At 40.6% G+C, this 20,758-nt stretch overlaps 3 protein-coding genes across 7 annotated transcripts; 2 read left to right on the top strand and 1 right to left on the bottom strand.

Moving 5' to 3' along the window:
- The first annotated feature begins 37 nt into the window (after positions 1-37).
- LOC116617830 lies at positions 38-7,993 on the top strand. Of its 5 annotated transcripts, none has more exons than XM_032380863.2 (14): positions 38-218; positions 734-800; positions 1,018-1,092; positions 1,434-1,484; positions 2,452-2,517; positions 2,739-2,792; positions 2,875-2,937; positions 3,037-3,072; positions 5,365-5,490; positions 5,847-5,966; positions 6,330-6,422; positions 6,823-6,858; positions 7,226-7,258; positions 7,463-7,676. In XM_032380863.2, exons 2-14 carry the CDS (start codon positions 746-748, stop codon positions 7,558-7,560), a joined length of 906 nt encoding a protein of 301 aa, XP_032236754.1. In that variant the 5' UTR covers positions 38-218; positions 734-745; the 3' UTR covers positions 7,561-7,676. The 5 variants fall into 5 exon arrangements, 3 of the variants coding, with proteins under 3 accessions (XP_032236754.1, XP_032236755.1, XP_048584685.1); XR_007311867.1 differs by lacking the exon at positions 7,463-7,676 and adding an exon at positions 7,683-7,787 and having other exon boundaries at positions 42-218; positions 7,189-7,258; XR_007311868.1 differs by having other exon boundaries at positions 42-218; positions 7,189-7,258; positions 7,463-7,481.
- A 396-nt stretch (positions 7,994-8,389) lies between these two features.
- LOC116606013 lies at positions 8,390-15,351 on the top strand. Its single transcript, XM_048728731.1, has 9 exons — positions 8,390-8,534; positions 9,471-9,587; positions 11,743-11,838; positions 11,984-12,049; positions 14,141-14,197; positions 14,503-14,559; positions 14,718-14,783; positions 14,959-15,034; positions 15,266-15,351. Exons 2-9 carry the CDS (start codon positions 9,533-9,535, stop codon positions 15,312-15,314), a joined length of 522 nt encoding a protein of 173 aa, XP_048584688.1. The 5' UTR covers positions 8,390-8,534; positions 9,471-9,532; the 3' UTR covers positions 15,315-15,351.
- Positions 15,352-15,382: 31 nt separating this feature from the next.
- LOC116606012 lies at positions 15,383-20,266 on the bottom strand. The gene is made up of 7 exons (XM_048728730.1): positions 20,113-20,266; positions 19,378-19,451; positions 18,452-18,493; positions 18,213-18,296; positions 17,082-17,357; positions 16,536-16,601; positions 15,383-15,925 (listed from the first exon to the last, which is right to left on the bottom strand). The coding sequence occupies exons 2-7, from the start codon at positions 19,433-19,435 to the stop codon at positions 15,870-15,872; spliced, it is 582 nt and encodes a 193-aa protein (XP_048584687.1). The 5' UTR covers positions 19,436-19,451; positions 20,113-20,266; the 3' UTR covers positions 15,383-15,869.
- Between the last annotated feature and the right edge of the window lie 492 nt (positions 20,267-20,758).

The following is a 20,758-nucleotide window of genomic DNA, read 5'->3' as shown; positions in this document are numbered from 1 at the left end:
TCGGGGGTGACCGATGAACTGGTGGTTTGCGTGTGGTCTTATGATGTCACAAGCGAGACCAAGCCAGCCGCGTGTGCTTGCACTGTGGAAACAAAGAACAAAAAGAAGAAAATGGCGAATATTACATAGATATACCATCAAACATATACGAATATTTGGTTCACGGTTTTATAAACTCCATGTTTAGTACACTGAAGCCGGTACTCAAGTGATATTTGGTGAGTAAGGAATAAACGATTTCACAAACACAATATTATAGCAACTTTTGAATGTTGATGTTTTGAAAGGGTAAAAAATAACAAGTTCTAGAATATATCCATATTAGCAATGTCTGTTTTTTGTTGAGTTAACCCTGCTAAAAATTTCTCGCCTTTAACCGTATTCACAACCTCTATCAGTTATGGTAGCTCTTACAACAGGTGTTAGACACCTATGATCCCTGTTTGTTTTTAGCTTCTTTAACTGTCACGAATCAATCGCGAAAATATGCATTTTGAAACGGCGAAAAAACTGTATCCATTCTTGCATAAATAGATTAAAATGGCCGCATTTATCACTTCTGTTTTCGGCTTGAGTCGCTTCGTTGTATTTTGTGTTCTTTTTATTACCAAGGTGCTGTAAAGAACTATCTGACAAGTTTTTGCCAGTTCTTTTTGTAGTGAAGGAAGTTATTTTAACCATATTACTACATTGAAACGATGCAATGTGTTCAATGCCTCTGTTCTTCTATCAGGCTTACCCCATAATGCAACTGGCTAGCATCGTGTTCCTAGGATGTCTGTGGCAAGCCGTAGAAGGAGGTCAGTCAACTTACCATAGCGTCACCATAGCAACAATAGCAGCTATTATTATTATTTTCAACGTCATCGTCGTTATCATCGTAACCATCACCATCACCACCATCTTCATCATTATCATCACCATCAACACCACCACCGTCATCATCTTCTCCATCTCCTTCCTGCTCTTTCACGATGATGAGACCTTTGATCATAAACTTTGCTTTTTTAACGACAGTTGAGGTGTACAGCGCAGGGCCTGACGGGAAGCCAAAATGGCAGGAAGATAAGAGTGGATGGAGGGATAAATCAAGTAAGTTGGGCTGAACTTACACGTGACTGTTATCACACCCCCCCTTAAACTGAGAAACAAAGTGTGATAGTCAAACTGTAGTAAAAGTCAAGAAAGCGCAAGTAGAAGAAAGACATGAAAGGTTATAAATGTTTAATCAGCTAATACTTATGCAAACCGCTATTATTATTTTGATAATTATCAATACATCATCATCACATCAAATCACACCTTTTTTACAATTCTAAAACTTTAGGGACTTTTATAGCCGTAAAAATATAAGCAAAGAAAAGAAGCATTATTTTTTAAATTATTTTAGTAAATATTCATTTCAGTAACAGCATTTTCTTGCCTTGTGACAGTTGTGCCGAGACCATCTAAGGAATCTATAGAATCGTACACAAGATCGCGTAGTAAGTACTGCGACCATCTAAAGAATCCATATAATCTTATACAAGATCTCGTAGTAAGTACCGCGTTCATCTAAAGAAACCATAGAATCTTACACAAGATCTCGTAGTGAGTACCGCGTTCATCTAAAGAAACCATAGAATCTTACACAAGATCTCGTAGTGAGTACCGCGTTCATCTAAAGAAACCATAGAATCTTACACAAGATCTCGTAGTGAGTAGCGCGTTCATCTAAAGAAACCATAGCATCTTACACAAGATCTCGTAGTGAGTACCGCGTTCATCTAAAGAAACCATAGCATCTTACACAAGATCTCGTAGTAAGTACCGCTTTCATCAAAAGAAGCCATAGAATCTTACACAAGATGTCGTAGTAAGTACCGCGTTCATCTAAAGAAGCCATAGAATCTTACACAAGATCTCGTAGTGAGTACCGCGTTCATCTAAAGAAGCCATAGAATCTTACACAAGATCTCGTAGTGAGTACCGCGTTCATCTAGAGAAGCCATAGAATCTTACACAAGATCTCGTAGTGAGTACCGCGTTCATCTTAAGAAGCCATAGCATCTTACACAAGATCTCGTAGTGAGTAGCGCGTTCATCTAAAGAAACCATAGAATCTTACACAAGATCTCGTAGTGAGTACCGCGTTCATCTAAAGAAGCCATAGAATCTTACACAAGATCTCGTAGTGAGTACCGCGTTCATCTAAAGAAACCATAGAATCTTACACAAGATCTCGTAGTGAGTACCGCGTTCATCTAAAGAAGCCATAGAATCTTACACAAGATCTCGTAGTGAGTACCGCGTTTATCTAAAGAAACCATAGAATCTTACACAAGATCTCGTAGTGAGTACCGCGTTCATCTAAAGAAGCCATAGAATCTCCCGTTAATGTGTCCCAAGCAGATACTGAACCCTGAACTCTGTACACTGTACCCTTAACTAATCGAACGCGACTGTTTCCAGTTCCTGTTCCAGCGCCTCAGCTTGTCAAGCATATCTATGTAAAGATGCCGCTGACCGACGGCTCAGGTACTGTTTATTCCTTACCTCGTTTCCAGAGCACGTACCTTAGTGGCATGCGCGATTTTGCACACATACGTGCAAATACATTTCGTTTCTGTGCTTCTGCGCATAGTCGACTAAGACCATTTGAATGTGGACAACTATTGCCTGTTATTTTAGCGTATGTGCATCCATTCGTGCTTATGTAGATATCCAACCTGCAAGTTTTGTTTTCTGTCCTTTTCCAGACAAGAGATCCGCGGTACCACATAAATCTTCCAAAAAGAACATCATAGAAAAAAGTACGTATCTGACATTAATAATAGATAAATAAATAAAACTACAGCGTTCACCATGTAACAATCGTTTTTTACCTTTTTCCAGTATTTTTCACTCTGCCTATCGGAGGACAATTTCCAATCTACTTCTCTTCGAGGGTACCACGCGGTATGTTGCTTTCAAATACAATTCGTAAAATTGGAAACCAGTTGTTTTGAGGTCCAATTCGTTATTGGATTGCCGTTTGTATCATTTTGTTTGTTTCAGGTAAAGGACACAAGAAGAGTCAAATATTAACTCCAGGTAGAACACATTTCGTGAGCCTTAACCTGACCTGGGTACCGATAAACCACAAATGCTCGTCTTCTCGCCCTGGGCGCTTATTTAATGGTGTGGGTGGCGAAGGGGGCAGTTATTAGAAGGGGGCGGTTATTAGAAGGGGAAAGTTATTAGAAGGGGGCGGTTATTAGAAGGGGACGGTTATTAGAAGGGGACGGTTATTAGAAGGGGACAGTTATTAGAAGGGGGCGATTATTAGAAGGGCGCGGTTATTAGAAGGGGGCGGTTATTAGAAGGAGGCGGTTATTAGGAGGCGGTTATTACAAGGGGACGGTTATTAGAAGGGGGAGGTTATAAGGAGGCGGTTATTACTAGGGGACGGTTATTGGAAGAGGGCGGTTATTAGAAGGGGGCGGTTATTAGAAGGAGATGGTTATTAGAAGGGGGCGGTTATTAGAAGGGGCACGGTTATTAGAAGGGGGGAGGTTATTAGGAGGCGGTTATTACAAGGGGACGGTTATTAGAAGGGCGAGGTTATTTGGAGGCGGTTATTACAAGGGGACGGTTATTAGAAGGAGGCGGTTATTAGAAGGAGGCGGTTATTAGAAGGAGGAGGTTATTAGGAGGCGGTTATTACAAGAGGACGGTTATTAGAAGGAGGAGGTTATTAGAAGGGGGCGGTTATTAGAAGGGGGCGGTTATTAGAAGGGGGAGGTTATTAGGAGGCGGTTATTAGAAGGGGGCGGTTATTAAAAGGGGGCGGTTATTAGAAGGGGGCGGTTATTAGAAGGGGGCGATTATTAGAAGGGGGCGATTATTAGAAGGGGGCGGTTATAAGAAGGAGGAGGTTATAAGGAGGCGGTTATTACTAGGGGACGGTTATTGGAAGAGGGCGGTTATTAGAAGGGGGCGGTTATTAGAAGGAGATGGTTATTAGAAGGGGGCGGTTATTAGAAGGGGCACGGTTATTAGAAGGGGGGAGGTTATTAGGAGGCGGTTATTACAAGGGGACGGTTATTAGAAGGGCGAGGTTATTTGGAGGCGGTTATTACAAGGGGACGGTTATTAGAAGGAGGCGGTTATTAGAAGGAGGCGGTTATTAGAAGGAGGAGGTTATTAGGAGGCGGTTATTACAAGAGGACGGTTATTAGAAGGGGGCGGTTATTAGAAGGGGGCGGTTATTAGAAGGGGGCGGTTATTAGAAGGGGGAGGTTATTAGGAGGCGGTTATTAGAAGGGGGCGGTTATTAAAAGGGGGCGGTTATTAGAAGGGGGCGGTTATTAGAAGGGGGCGATTATTAGAAGGGGGCGGTTATTAAAAGGAGGCGGTTATTAGAAGGGGGAGGTTATTAGGAGGCGGTTATTAGAAGGGGGCGGTTATTAGAAGGGGGCGGTTATTAGAAGGGGGCGGTTATTAGAAGGGGGCGGTTATTAGAAGGGAGCGATTATTAGAAGGGGGCGGCTATTAGAAGGGGGCGGTTATTAAAAGGAGATGGTTATTAGAAGGGGGCGGTTATTAGAAGGGGCACGGTTATTAGAAGGGGGGAGGTTATTAGGAGGCGGTTATTACAAGGGGACGGTTATTAGAAGAGGGAGGTTATTAGGAGGCGGTTATTAAAAGGGGACGGTTATTAGAAGGAGGAGGTTATTAGAAGGGGGCGGTTATTAGAAGGGGGAGGTTATTAGGAGGCGGTTATTAGAAGGGGGCGGTTATTAGAAGGGGGCGGTTATTAGAAGGGGGAGGTTATTAGGAGGCGGTTATTAGAAGGGGGCGGTTATTAGAAGGGGGAGGTTATTAGGAGGCGGTTATTAGAAGGGGGCGGTTATTACAAGGGGACAGTTATTAAAAGGGGGCGCTCATTTCCATATTCAGACGTCAGCTCTGTATCAATGATAGTTATGTCTTTGCTTATTTTATATTTTCCGTCTTAGATGGGGGGGGCGCTTTTTGAAAGTTGGACGCTAAATCGAGCACGGTATACACAAAGTAAATTAATCATGACTACCCTTTTACTTGTTCTAATAACACGATCACCGCAACCTAATAAATGTGCTTAACATCTAATACGCATTTTAGTCAGACGTATTTTTTCTATTGGTTAAATCACGCGGTCACGTTGTTATATAGGGTTAAGGGTTAGGGTAAAGGGCGCGCGCGTCGCGTTCGAGGGCGGGAAAACATAAGTTTCGAATTATTTCTGTAAAGTCCTTGATTCCCCACTTAATCTAACCACGATTCTTCGTGTCAGTAGCATCATTGCCTAGTCAGGCTGGAATTTTCTCGAGATCTTTTTGGTTTCCATTCTTCCTTCCGTAGAACGTAGGTTTCCAAAAAGACCTTATCTATGGAGACGGCCATTTTATCGTCAGCCTTTTAAATACGGAAGAGCATGGCTCAGGCGACGAACCTACACACCTCAGCAACAAGTACCCTTACGAAGAGGTGACCGACACATGCTAATGATGCTAATTGACACAATAATTCGTTGTTTTTCTTAAATGGTCTAAAAGACCATCTTCTGACATAATTAGAATCGTTTTATCAGATCTTCGTCAGGAGATAACAACAATAGAATAAACAAGAGAACTATACAAAAACCTGCAAATTTACGCGTTTTAACCTAGATGAGACACCGATTGGGTGGAGAAACCGACCATAAAATGATTTGTAAAGAACTGTTTGCTTGATGTGTATACAATGAGTGTTGCTTAGCCATTCTTTATATATAAATAAAAAACAATGCTCGGTGTGTATAACAGTACTAGAACGAGTGTTATTTAGCCATGGTTAATTTGTAGATCAAATAATGAGCTCCAATAGGATGGCTGAGGGTTATTCGCCAAACCCATTAAGATATGCTCCAGTGTACGGACGAGTAGCGCGACCATACTATGGCTACAGGAACATTATCAGCAGAGGTACCGTAACACTAATAAGATGTCTTGGAGATGGGGGTTAATGCACAAAGGAGAGTCATTTGTGGACTCTGGCTTTCGAAGGGGGCCTAAAAGAGATGGGGAGCTTTGACGATACTTAATTGAGCTTAACCCTTATCCCAGACACGATAAGCAGGCTGTACAAGTAAATCGTGGTTATGGACACAGGGACATCGGAGAGGGAGACTATGGGATGATCAACACATGAAACGATACTAGAACCATCTTAATTATTCCAAGGCAGCTGATTAATTATTACTCCGTGTTTACTAGTACTGGAAGATTCGCTGAGAGTTTCTTTCATTTTTTGTCAACACAGCAAATTAATTTTTAATTTTTCTCTAGGTCCTCTACAATATAAACCGTACAACAACAGACAACTAAGAAGTCTCAAAAGATCTATACGCACAAAGCAGAGAAAAAAAACTAAGAGTCCAGGTATTATTCAGTTCTGACTAGAACGCAAGCGCGTACTTAGACGCATGCCACCGCGCCAAGTAAGATGCACAGGTAGCCCGAGCCCTCATAAGAATGTAAATACATAATGGCGGGGGGTCATGAAATGGAGGCAAATGTTATCTGAACAATTGTAAAGTCTTAGTGAATTTTGATTAATATTTCGGTAGCGATTGCGGTCTAGCAGAAACCAGCCTTGACTGGATATGCATCAAATCGTGAAAAAAAATCGTAATAGAGATAAACAGCTTTTACATGGTATCATAGTGAGATTTCCGTGAAAGAAAAATAGCTTTTACATGGTAACACGGTCAGCTTTTCTTTGTAAAAAATCCCCTTACAGACTAAGCATGTTTTATAGCAAGTGGTTTTTCTTCTTCAGATAACTCTCCATCAAGAAAAGCAGTAATTATAAAAGGTAATTAATGACCTGTTATTCTTCGTCATAATCTCGTATTTTATCAGATGATAAATGGGTTAGGTAGGACATCAGGTAGGTTAGTACTTTATATAAGACCCAATGAAATGGCTCTTCCCCCAATCCTAACCAATCCTGAAGTACAGACCTTCTAGTACATAAACCACCTTCTGCAAGCAATTCTTGATTACCTTAATTAAGTTTTGTTTTTATAATGTCTCTAAATAGTACATGAATGAATGAATGAAATTATAATAGAAAAGTATCTGAATAAATAGATGAAGAATACCCCCTCTATCAATTGATCGGTTTTTCTTGTTGTAACTATAGTAACCGACATCTGATTGACATTTGGTTTGATTGACAGCCCCTGACGCATATAGGTCTGGCTTACCTCAAGGTAGGCATTCATGACGCAAACGTCGAAAACAAAATGGCGATCTCTTATTGGCTAGGCATTCATGACGCAAACGTCTAAAAAGGATGATATCTTATTGGCTAACGCAGATATAAGATGTTTACTTCTGATTGGTTAATAATCACCATGACGTAATTAAACCCCACGCATGTTTCATGATTGCATGTTTTTCTTGTCTAATGGCAGATAAATTAAAGACTGTACAAAATGACGGCCAAGAGAGAAACGTCACCTTAAATGAACTCATAGAGAATGTGATCACAAAAATCATGATACTGTTTTGAACATAAATATTGCTATGATGGAAACCAGTTTTATATTTTATGTAAAAAGTTTATACATTTACAGAAAACTATTTTACATTCGATGTGTAACATTGTTCTTTTTCTATTTGAAAACCTGACAGGTGAAAGTTTTGAAGACATAATGGGTAAACTGAGGCCGCGAAAGAAATCTGAAGTTTTAGTAGCTTGATTTGAAATGCAATGGCATATAATGGCTTGTTAGGACATGAAAAAGAAGGAAACATGGGATAATTAGACATCACAGAGGTCCTAATTATTCTTTTGAAAGTACACTGGTAATTCTCTTGCATGTAGTTTTTTACTTGTAGTATTATATGAAAATATGAATAACTCGCACATTTGGAGAATAGTTGTAGATTTGTATTAGTTATATGACGAAAGTAATTTGTAATAAAATGTTTTGGTAAAGTTACATTCTGCAGAGTTTGTTACTGAAGTGAAGATTTGAGGATTAGGACTGAGGGGAGGGGGGTTAGTTGCCTCAATCTGGAACAACAAGTTACCAATATATATATCTTCGTCTCTAACTAAAACTTACCAAAAGCAATTTCCATCCCAACCGACCTTGTTCCTTTCACTTGAATTTCCACTTCTTCGTGCCAAATTCATAAGCTTAACTTATTTTCTATGATTGGTGTCGGGGACACGCCAATATATGACGTCACCCGGTACAACCCTGACAAGAAGTCCATGACAAATAAAATCATTGCCACGGTCCCATCCATGGTTACCATGGTTTCCGCGGACGGTCACGAGACAAAAGGGTAACGTCATTTGATCCGGCAAGCATGTGCGAAGATCATCCACCAGTAAGAGTCGACGCTCACATACGGGTACCTGAACTATACAATACGTCACCGGCACATGTTATCAAAATACCTTTGGCAACAAAGGAGCGGTGATCAAACTGTGCGATCTTCCGGTGATATTTCGGGAGGAATTTTCCATTAAAGGTGAGTACAAAAGGGAGATCAGCAATAATTCTCCCTGCAATCATTATCTTATTCCATCTTGCCTTTATCTTAAAAAAGAAACCCACAATCTTTTGTACCTGTTATATCTTGTTTTAAATCTTGCCTTGGTCTCTTGTTGTTAAAATCTTTATTTGACTTTGTTTTTTATATAGCCTGTGAAAAAACAGTTTTGTTATATCAAAAAGGAAGGATATATTCGGAAGGATTTATTTCACGTTAAAAAGTGAACCTTAAGATTCCCTTGCGAGAAAGGGGGCGTCTATATACTCTACGAAAAGCGTGATTCAAATATTGATTTGGACATTCGTTCACACGTAGTGTCACATACTTTTAAGTGTAATTTTTTCTTCTTCTCATTTGTCCCAGTTACATAATATCAATTGGAAAAGGATTGATGGCTAACAGAGACACAAGTCTGTATCTCCGGGGAGTCTTGGTGGTTTATTGATAAATTTTCCATGTTTCACACACATACCATTACACCTGTTGCGATTTTGTGGAGCGTGGCGCAACCGGAAATAACGATCACGGCATAACCGTCACACACCTACATCCATCCATCACACACCTACATCCATCCATCAAATACCTATATCCGTCCATCACATACCTATATCCGTCCATCACGCACCTATATCCATCCATCGCATACCTATATCCATCCATCACATACCTATATCCATCCATCACATACCTATATCCGTCCAAAACAAACCTACAGCTCTCCAAAAAATCACTAGCGAAAACAGCGAAGTAGATGGAAGCAGAGACATAGCGCGCGCGAAAGTTACATTGAGACGGGGAGGTGATGAAAAAAGAGTTGCTTTTAGGAGAAATGGAAATAATATCCATCCCATAATATCACCCCTCTATTTGGCAGCAGTATTTGTCTCATTGGGTGACGTTTTTTCACAGCTCTTCAGAAATTCAAATTTAAAGATAGGCGGTACTTGCTGCATTCTACCCCTCAGATCAATATGCGAGGGTATTTATCGTTGCTGTGTCTTGGCGCACACTTCGCCGCGTCCAGTGGTAAGTACGAAGCATCAGATAGAGCGGGTAGGATAGTGTGACCTTGGAGGAAGCTTGGAGGGACCTTGGAGTAGATAGGATAGGATATCTACTCGAGGAGTAGATAGGATAGGGTGGGGTGGGGTGGAGGCAACATTAGACGAAGTAGAGGAAGCGACGGGTGGAGTGAGTAAGGATGGTGTCGACGGAATCGACGGGTAGAGAGAATAGAATGGGACTTTTGATTGACAAATAAGTCTCGGAAGATGAGATGCGGGAAGCCTGTGGTAGCCTAGCAGGTACACCCTGCAATGGATCAGCTGAATTCAAGTGAACTGTTATACACATATCAGTTAAATCATTCCTCATGGATACTTTGAAGTTTCTTGCATCATCCGTCATTACTGGTTTTGCTGTATCATCCGTCATTACTGATTTTGATGTATCACCCGTCATTACTGATTTTGCTGTATCATCCGTCATTACTGATTTCGCTGTATCACCCGTCATTACTGATTTCGCTGTATCACCCGTCATTACTGATATTGCTGTATCATCCGTCATTACTGATATTGCTGTATCACCCGTCATTACTGATTTTGCTGTATCACCCGTCATTACGGATTTTGCTGTATCACCCGTCATTACTGATATTGCTGTATCATATGTCATTACTGATTTCGCTGTATCACCCGTCATTACTGATATTGCTGTATCATCCGTCATTACTCATTTTGCTGTATAATCCGTCATTACTGATTTTGCTGTATCATCCGTCATTGCTGATTTCGCTGTATAAACCCGTCATTACTGATTTGCTGTATCACCGTCATTACTGATTTTGCTGTATCACCGTCATTACTGATTTTGCTGTATCATCCGTCATTACTGGTTTTGGTGTATCACCCGTCATTACTGATTTTGCTGTATCACCGTCATTACTGATTTTGCTGTATCACCCGTCATTACTGATTTTGCTGTATCACCCGTCATTACTGATTCCGCTGTATCACCCGTCATTACTGATTTTGCTGTATCACCCGTCATTACTGGTTTTGCTGTATCACCGTCATTACTGATTTTGCTGTATCACCCGTCATTACTGATTTTGCTGTATCACCCGTCATTACTGATTCCGCTGTATCACCCGTCATTACTGATTCCGCTGTATCACCCGTCATTACTGATTCCGCTGTATCACCCGTCATTACTGATTTTGCTGTATCACCGTCATTACTGATTTTGCTGTATCACCCGTCATTACTGATTTTGCTGTATCACCGTCATTACTGATTTTGCTGTATCACCGTCATTACTGATTTTGCTGTATAATCCATCATTACTGATATTGCTGTATCATTCGTCATTACTGATTTTGCTGTATCACCCGTCATTACTGATTTTGCTGTATCACCCGTCATTACTGATTTTGCTGTATCACCCGTCATTACTGATTTTGCTGTATCACCCGTCATTACTGATTTTGCTGTATCACCCGTCATTACTGATTTTGCTGTATCACCGTCATTACTGATTTTGCTGTATCACCCGTCATTACTGATTTTGCTGTATCACCGTCATTACTGATTTTGCTGTATCACCCGTCATTACTCATTTTGCTGTATCACCGTCATTACTGATTTTGCTGTATCACCCGTCATTACTGATTTTGCTGTATCACCCGTCATTACTGATATTGCTGTATCATCCGTCATTACTGGTTTTGCTGTATAATCCGTCATTACTGATTTTGCTGTATAATCCGTAATTACTGATTTGCTGTATCACCCGTCATTATTGATTTTGCTGTATCACCCGTCATTACTCGTTTTGCTGTATCACCCGTCATTACTGATTTTGCTGTATCACCCGTCATTACTGATTTTGCTGTATAAACCGTCATTACTGATTTTGCTGTATCACCCGTCATTACTGATTTTGCTGTATCACCCGTCATTACTGATTTACGCGGTATCACCCGTCATTACTGATTTCGCTGTATCACCGTCATTACTGATTCCGCTGTAACACCGTCATTACTGATTTACGCGGTATCACCCGTCATTACTGATTTACGCGGTATCACCCGTCATTACTGATTTCGCTGTATCACCGTCATTACTGATTCCGCTGTATCACCTATCATTACTGATTTTGCTGTATCACTCGTCGCCAGCGATTTACAGGAGCGCCGTGATTGGCGCAGAGCCGTACAATGAGCCCGAACTACCTGGAGGAAGACATCCCAACGACGACAAGCGATATACGATCCGTGAGTATCGACATATCGACAAGCGATATACGATTTCTTGGTAAAAAGCGACATTCGTTAGGTTCATGAGACAAGCGAAAACGTCTTAACTAAATGGCAATCTATAATAAAACACGATAATTTACAAACTTGTTTTTTCCCCCAGAGCAACTAAACCTCGCTGCTAGACATCGTAACGTGTATTTCGACAGAGCTGGCGCCGACCCGTATGGTACGTCGATTGTTAAGACTGCATTATTAGGGTAGTTTTATATTGTTCTGTTTTTATATTCTTCTGATGGCAAATAAAATGACGTAGTGACTGCGAAGACAGTAATGGAGATGGAAATGATATTGAGAAGAATGGAAATAACTATCTTGATTTGATATGAAGTGTACAGGGTGGATCAAAAGTTTTTTAAATTGGGTTAAAAAACACGTTTTTCAAAACAGCAGCATGACAAGTGTTGCATAAGATGACAATACTTTATTGTAGTGTGTGAATATAAAAAAATCCATAGTGGCCGCGCTTATTTTTATTATACTTTTTATGCGCTTGGGCATAGAGTGAAAACGTCCTTGAAATGTATCCAGTGTATCTACTGATACATTTCGCCAAGAACGGAGGTGCCTAAATAGTTATTTTATCGTCGGATGTGGATCAGTTAAAGTTTCTTGTCCAAAATGCCCCCAAAACTTTCTGACGCCTCATGGAAGGATTATTGGCTGGTCATTTGTCATTTGTTCTATGAAATTTGGCAAGTTTTGTTGTCAGCATTTGATTAGAGTGGCATTAGCTGTGTGAACATGAGTTCCGTTTTGTAATAATGTCATCCCTCGATTCGCATTGAACACCTTAGTTTTAGTAGGATGTTGGGGATGGGAATTCCTCGAATCTCCTCTCTTGTATATTGCTCTGATAATCGCATTTTGGCCGACTTTTGTCAGAACTCTTGTTGTCCCCCACTAAGCTTTGTCAACAAAATCTTACTATGAACACCACCTTTTCGCGCAGCGCTGCGTCTTTTGTAGAAGATTGGCTATTTATGTGCTAGATGACCAGCCTGGTGACCTTAACATTGCTGCAAGGGCTGTAGGATAGTTCATTTTCCTTCTTTACGTGTACCGACGCTCCTAGCTCTTGAAACAACATCGACAATAAAAACATTGTGAAATGTGCATTTATGACTTCGGTGCATGCGTGCAACTTTTGACGGGAAAAAAGTCTTCAAGATCTTAGTGCTTCTTAAGGAAAATTAACCAACATTCGTTACTTTTTAAAACTGGAAATAAGGTTTGTGGTCAAATATTCAAATTTGAAATCGAATAAAATCAACGCGATTTAAAAACTGCACGAACTTTTGCGCCACCCTGTTAATAGCGTAACAATGCTGGATATGGATGTCAATCATGATGATGTCGGTAATTATGATGCTCATGCTACTGTCGGCGATCATTATACGGTTATAATTACTATATGATGATAATAAAATGGTGTCGACAATGGTTATGATGATTATAATGGTGATTATGATATCAATGATATTTGAATGATTTGATATCGTTGACTATAATGATAAAGATTGTGGTTGTGGTAAGAATGATGCTTATAGTAATGGTGGTTGTGATGATGCTTATAGTAATGGTGGTTGTGATGATGCTTATAGTAATGGTGGTTGTGATGATGTTAATAGTAGTGGTGGTTGTGATGATGATGCTTATAATAGTGGTGGTTGTGATGATGATGATGCTTATAGTAGTGGTGGTTGTGATGATGATGATGCTTATAGTAGTGGTGGTTGTGATGATGATGATGCTTATGGTAGTGGTGGTTGTGATGATGATGATGCTTATAGTAATGGTGGTTGTGATGATGCTTTTATTAGTGGTGGTTGTGATGATGCTTATAGTAATAGTGGTTGTGATGATGATGGTGCTTATAGTAGTAGTGGTTGTGATGATGATGATGCTTATAGTGATGATGATGATGCTTATAGTAATGGTGGTTGTGATGATGCTTTTATTAGTGGTGGTTGTGATGATGCTTATAGTAATAGTGGTTGGGATGATGATGATGCTTATAGTAGTGGTGGTTGTGATAAAGATGGTGCTTATAGTAGTGGTGGTTGTGATGATGATGATGCTTATAGTGATGATGATGATGCTTATAGTAGTGGTGGTTGTGATGATGATGATGATGATGATGATGCTTATAGTAGTGGTGGTTGTGATGATGCTTATAGTAGTGGTGGTTGTGATGATTATATTTACTTGTTTGGGGCGCGGTTTATGCTCTGTCAATAGCGTAATTGTGCGTCTACAGGTATTGGCAGTCCTATCATCTCCAGCAGGGGAAAGCGATCCGTTCAACAGTACCCATGTAAATATTCACCGGACTCATTGATATAAACTACCAATGACTTTAATGAGCTACCAAAACACTTTTATGAGCTACCAAAACACTTTGTTTTAATTTTTCATTATTAATAGCGTTATAATGTAAAAAAAAAATCACTTTGATGACGAGCTACCAAAGACTTGATGAGATTTTCGAACACTCTCTCTCACTTTATCTTAAACGTCTAATCTCTGTCGCTTGGACAACAAATTTTGCTCGTTCCCTGAATGGTCTGGGAGGTGTCTAAATACTTAATTGTTAGAATCTTGCCTTGTATGACATTGCAGCGATGCAGACTTATCAAGGATACAACCCTAACGTCAACCAAAAGAGGGATTATATCGGTAGGTATTTATAAAAAAAAAACGGCGGCAACAAGTACTCATTACTTTCAATATTTTTTGCCTCCAAAACATTAACAGCGGCAATAATAAAAAAATAATAACAATAACAACAACAACAATAAGCAACACCATGAATAAGAATTGCCTTTTTTCTACAGCGAAGCTTAACTACGCCGCCCGCCACAGAAATGTGTATCTTGATAACGTCGGCGGCGACCCATACGGTAAAGCCATGTCGGTCACATATTTGTGTATTCTTTATTAATTGCACTAAGAATCAACGGGACTTTTTGGGCGAAAACACCGCGCGCAACATATTCAGCGCTCACGAATAAACCAGAAAGAACTGTTGCTAATTAAATTTTAATGTCAAAAATTAAAAATGTATTCAATGGTTAGGTGGAAGCAGTCCGGTCATCAACGCTCGATCGCGGATTCCCCATCGCCATGGGAGATCCCTGGACCAGGAGAAGAAGTGAGTACGCGCCAGTTGACCCTTTCTTAGTATACTCCGTGGAAAATAAGTTTTTCACATCTTCAGGAAGAAAGGACGTAGAGTTTGGAAACAGCTACAGGGGGATGAAGCCTTTTCTTAGGCCTCTCAACCCAGATCACTCGGCCGTAGGTCCTAGAGGGTTAATACCCCAAAGGACTGATGATTTGCTCATCTGTAGACTATCTAACAGATGCTTTTGCTTTTTTTAAGGAAAACTATCAAGGCAAGACTGGGACTATGTAAGGGATGCTGTTGTTAAACTGGGTTTATAGCAATAAATATGGTTTTAAATTCTAGCGTGTGATTGTGTTTAATTATACTACTATATTACATTTTCATTATTTTTATTAGTATTGAATTCAGGTGTTTGGACTATCCCTATTATGGATATAGACCTGCAAATGGTTCAGAAAGACATCGTCAAAGGGAAGTTATGCGTGAAATCTGTTGGTGCTGAGGGTGGCGGGGTTGTTGAGTAACGCTGACAGTGGGAGGAATAAACTCCTTTTCAAACCATTAAGTATATCCTTCCTCTGAAAAGATGGTTAGGGAACGAGCCATAAAAAGTTTTGACTGATTATACAATATCAATTTAAAACTTTAATAGCAAACTACTTATTTTAACGACATGGTTAATAATAGAACGAACTTTAAGTTGAACCCGAGTTAAATTTTGGTATCATTTTTAAATGATTTATGTTTATACAAAATCCAGAGCCTGTACATTCTTGTACCTGTATATATATATGTATGTATACATTGCTTATTATTATGGTGTTTTCTTGGGGATATTCATCTCGAGGCATCTTTATCATCAATTTTCAGGGAAAGAGATTTCTTGCTTACTAAGCACGTTATAGTTACTGAAGGCTGTGGAAATAAAAGTAAAAAATATCAACAAAACAGAGACTAAGATCCCAAGATTTTTCTCCATTCTAAATCTCATGGTTACCCACTCGCGATCCCAAAATATACCCATGGCGTGACCCATTTCCAAGATCTTACTCATGGCGTGACCCAATTCCAAGATCTTACCCATCGCGTTTCCCATTCCGATGATCTTACTCATGGCGTTACCCATTCAAGATCTTACCTATGGCGTTTCCCATTCCGATGATCTTACTCATGGCGTGACCCATTTCCAAGATCTTACCCATGGCGTGACCCATTTCCAAGATCTTACCCATGGCGTGACCCATTTCCAAGATCTTACTCATGGCGTGACCCATTCCCAAGATCATATCCATGGCATTACCCATTCCGATGATCTTACTCATGGCGTTACCCATTCAAGATCTTAGCCGTGGCGTTACCCGTTCCCAAAATCTTACCCATGGCGTGACCTATTCCCAAAATCTACCAGTGCCATTACCCATTCCGATGATCTTACCCATGGCGTTACCCATTCCCAAGATCTTACCCATGGCGTTACCCATGCCCAAGATCTTACCCATGGCGTTACCCATTCCCAAGATCTTACCCATGGAGTCACCACCAACGACATCAAATATGACATTACGGCGCACAGCAAACCTATTTTGGGAGGCTGCAAAAGTAAATAAAGAACCATTAGTAAGTTATTCTCACGATGGCAAAGTTAAGGAAAGTATCCACCCCTGCTTTAGTAATAGGTGAGCGGAGGGTAATAAGCCACCAGGGAAGTGCGTGGGAGGGCAACTGAGTGACTGACTGAGTGACTGACTGAGTGACTGACTGAGTGACTGACTGAGTGACTGACTGACTGACTGACTGAGTGACTGACTGACTGACTGACTGACTGACTGACTGACTGACTGACTGACTGACTGACTGACTGACTGACTGACTGACTGACTGATAGGAGCGTTCCGTGACACTCCAATTATTTATTCAGTGAGAGCGCTGCACCTTCAATAGTATATGTACCTTGTAACAAAAAAAGGCCCAAAATCTGGATTCCCCCTCTGACGAATTCGTAACAATCGTGACGAAATTTTTTTTAAAGTCGATTACCAGCATTTGGTATATCTTATGTAAGTTATGATACCTAGGTACTTATCGCTGAAGCCATATTCTTCAACTTGCTTCTTTGCATCTTTGGATGGTTTTGTTGTCATATCTGAGCGACGCGCTGTGGTCGCTGTTGTAGCTTGAATAGTCGTTTCCTGTTTAAGAGTCACTTCCGGTTTGACAGTCGCTTCCGGTTTAAGGGTCATTTCATCCTTGGAAAAGTTCGGAGGAGTAGGCACTGGAGGATTGGGATGAGACTCATGAACTATTTTCACATCACTATCTTTTTTGCTGGACTTATCTTTGGAGGTTTCTGCAAAGCCAAAGAAAAGGTTTTAAGTCTCCATGATAGGACTACGATGCCTGATGATAGATAAACAAAAAACCCAAACCGAAAAATAAAAACAAGGGTCACATCCCGTCAATTCTAACCGATCATTGAAATGAAGGATCCCATCGCATCAAATCTAAAAGGGATAACTTGAACCGATCAATGAAATGAAGGGTTCAATCCAATCAATCCTAAAAGGGATAACTCGAACCAATCGATGGAATGAAGGATCCCTTCCCGTCAATCCTTAAAAGGATAACTTGAACCGATCAATGAAATGAAGGGTTGAATCCAATCAATCCTAAAAGGGATAACTCGAACGATCAATGAAATGAAGGGTTCAATCCAATCAATCCTAAAAGGGATAACTCGAACCAATCGATGGAATGAAGGATCCCTTCCCGTCAATCCTTAAAAGGATAACTTGAACCGATCAATGAAATGAAGGGTTGAATCCAATCAATCCTAAAAGGGATAACTCGAACGATCAATGAAATGAAGGGTTCAATCCAATCAACCCTAAAAGGGATAACTCGAACCAATCAATGGAATGAAGGATCCCTTCCCGTCAATCCTTAAAAGGATAACTTGAACCGATCAATGAAATGAAGGGTCAGTTTATCACGTGATAACACACCTCATGGATTTGTCATATCATGTGACACAGTTCATCACGTGATAACACACCTCATGGATTTGTCATATCATGTGACATAGTTTATCGCGTGATAACGCACGTGATGGATTTGTCATATCATGTGACACAGTTTATCACGTGATAACGCACGTGATGGATTTGTCATATCATGTGACACAGTTTATCACGTGATAACGCACCTGGTGTTGTCGTCGTCGTCGCTGTCGTGACAGGGATGGCAGTAGTGGTCAAGTTGTATTTCGCTGACAAGTTTACCGGAAGTGCTAAAGCAAAAGAAAAATAAATAAAACAAAATGAAATAAATGTGACATGTAATTGACTCGTTAGGTGAGCACCGCAAAACATGAGAAAAATCATTAAATGGGAGTCATATGACTCGCTAACACGAAGTCCTGCTGACACACACGAATAGCCTCACCTATTGGCGGCACATCCCGCCTGACCAAACTTCGGGCTTCTCCTGTAAAAATAAATATATATATGTAGAATGACGTATCGTTATGCAAGACTGGTGAATGGCAGGAGGCAAGAACGAGAAATAACTGGCAAAATGACTCAACCTAGTTGATTTATTAGAAATAACTAGCAAAATGACTCAATCTAGTTGATTTATAAACCCGGTTTGGAGGGGGACTCTCCATAAAAGTAAAACAAAAGACGGGGATTATCGTTGTATCTTCGGGGTGAAAAACTCTACCAACTGCTATCCCTTGGGATTCTCTCGATTCTGCTAAACTAAAATTCCGCCTGTAGCTAATAGTTGTGCCTACGCCAAATGCGCCATCTCTTAGGGGTAATGCGCCATCTCTTAGGGGTAATGCGCCATCTCTTAGGGGTAATGCGCCATCTCTTAGGGGTAATGCGCCATCTCTTAGGGGTAATGCGCCATCTCTTAGGGGTAATGCGCCATCTCTTAGGGGTAATGCGCCATCTCTTAGGGGTAATGCGCCATCTCTTAGGGGTAATGCGCCATCTCTTAGGGGTAATGTGCCATCTCTTAGGGGTAATGCGCCATCTCTTAGGGGTAATGTGCCATCTCTTAGGGGTAATGTGCCATCTCTTAGGGGTAATGTGCCATCTCTTAGGGGTAATGCGCCATCTCTTAGGGGTAATGTGCCATCTCTTAGGGGTAATGTGCCATCTCTTAGGGGTAATGTGCCATCTCTTAGGGGTAAGAATTGCTGTTGACCACACCCAAATTGCTATCCCTTTCATTTTGCAAACGACCATCCCCGTCTATTTTTAAAGGAGTGTCCCCCTCCGGGTTAACTAAGTAAGTAAATCACACATACAGTATCAAAGCCTTTTGATATAGTTCTAGTGAATCATACATATTTTACTCACCGAGGTACAATGGAAGGGAAAGACACACGAAAGCAAAAGTTCCAATAATGACGTTCATGTTTGCCTGCCAGCGCCTATTGACAGTGAAAGTTAAATTGATGAAAGGGCGGCATTTCAGTCAGTCAGTCAAACGCTTTTGCATGTGGGTTATTTTAACTAAATTAGTTGCTTTTTGTTGTTGTTTTGCCGCCAAAAGCCAGAGCGCGCGAGTTTGTCACTCAAAAGTCAAGTGATGTCTGCAAGTTCCCTATTTCTTTGAAGGAAAAACGCGCGCATACGAATGAACCTAAAAGAGCTAGAAACAGCTTGAATAGCCATGCTGACATTATCACCTAACGTCACTTTTATGTCTGCAAGTAAAAAATCCTGGGCGATCCTATGCGAGAATTGATTTTTTTTTCAGCATGTAAACCGAGCATGTTCGAGGTACCATTTGGCTTGTCAAGTAACGAGGAGGGGTATAAAAAGATCGTTCTGGTTATTATGGTCTGTCTCCACCAGCAGCTTTCAACTTTTACTACTCGACCAGCAGGTCCTTTGAAATAAACACGGGAGACTTGTCGTCTCCCGTATGGAACTGTCGAGGATTTTTGTTGGTGAGAACTGTTTTTGAGAACTGTTATTAGCAGTCATTCACTAAGAAAAGAGAAAAATGCAATTTTTTTCGTCTCTTACTCTCTTTATAACTCTCAAGCGCAAAAGCATCATGCTACGCGACACATAATGAGATCTTACCGTTGTGTGATGATAAGAGTTTAGTTTTTTATTCTTCAGAGGAATCTCTAAGCCAAAGACGGGTGATGATACGTCGATATTTTGCGCGACTTTTGGCTCGCGCGACAAGTGGTCAACTTGGAGACCTGTCCTCCCTTGAAAGGCGCTTTATTGGAACCCATTCAACTATGACAGAAACCATTAGCATTCAGTAACACCTGTTGATCGTTAAATCTCCAACCCAGCCTAGCGCGGACAAAGGAAAACAGGAAACCCGTATCAAGGGGGCCAACAAAAATTTTAGCATTTCAATTTGGTTCATTTACCTGTTCTATGAAGGTTGTGTGGGGGTCTAGAGTAGACCCTCAAAATCTAGTTATCCGGAAACAGTTTTTGTGGAATATGAATATGTCGATCTCAATCGTTAATCAAATATCTCGGAATTACGTGTCCAGATTTTTTGAGGACTTCTCCCGAATCCTCCCCCCGCTACTAACACACAAAGGCTCAAACCATGTTTCCCGAAAGAAATCATCCCTAATTTTCTCTAATCCCTAATTTTCTCCTTCAATTCCAGTATAATTGCAAAAAACATTGCATCCCGAAAAGCGGGCATTCCTGCGTATTCCCGTATACCCTTCTATAACATAGCAACGCGCTTTTAGCT

Source organism: Nematostella vectensis, chromosome 6, assembly GCF_932526225.1.
Source record: "Nematostella vectensis chromosome 6, jaNemVect1.1, whole genome shotgun sequence".
Classification (NCBI taxonomy): domain Eukaryota; kingdom Metazoa; phylum Cnidaria; class Anthozoa; order Actiniaria; family Edwardsiidae; genus Nematostella; species Nematostella vectensis.
The sequence above is the reverse complement of the archived record's forward strand: the minus strand, read 5'-3'. Positions and strand labels throughout refer to the sequence as shown.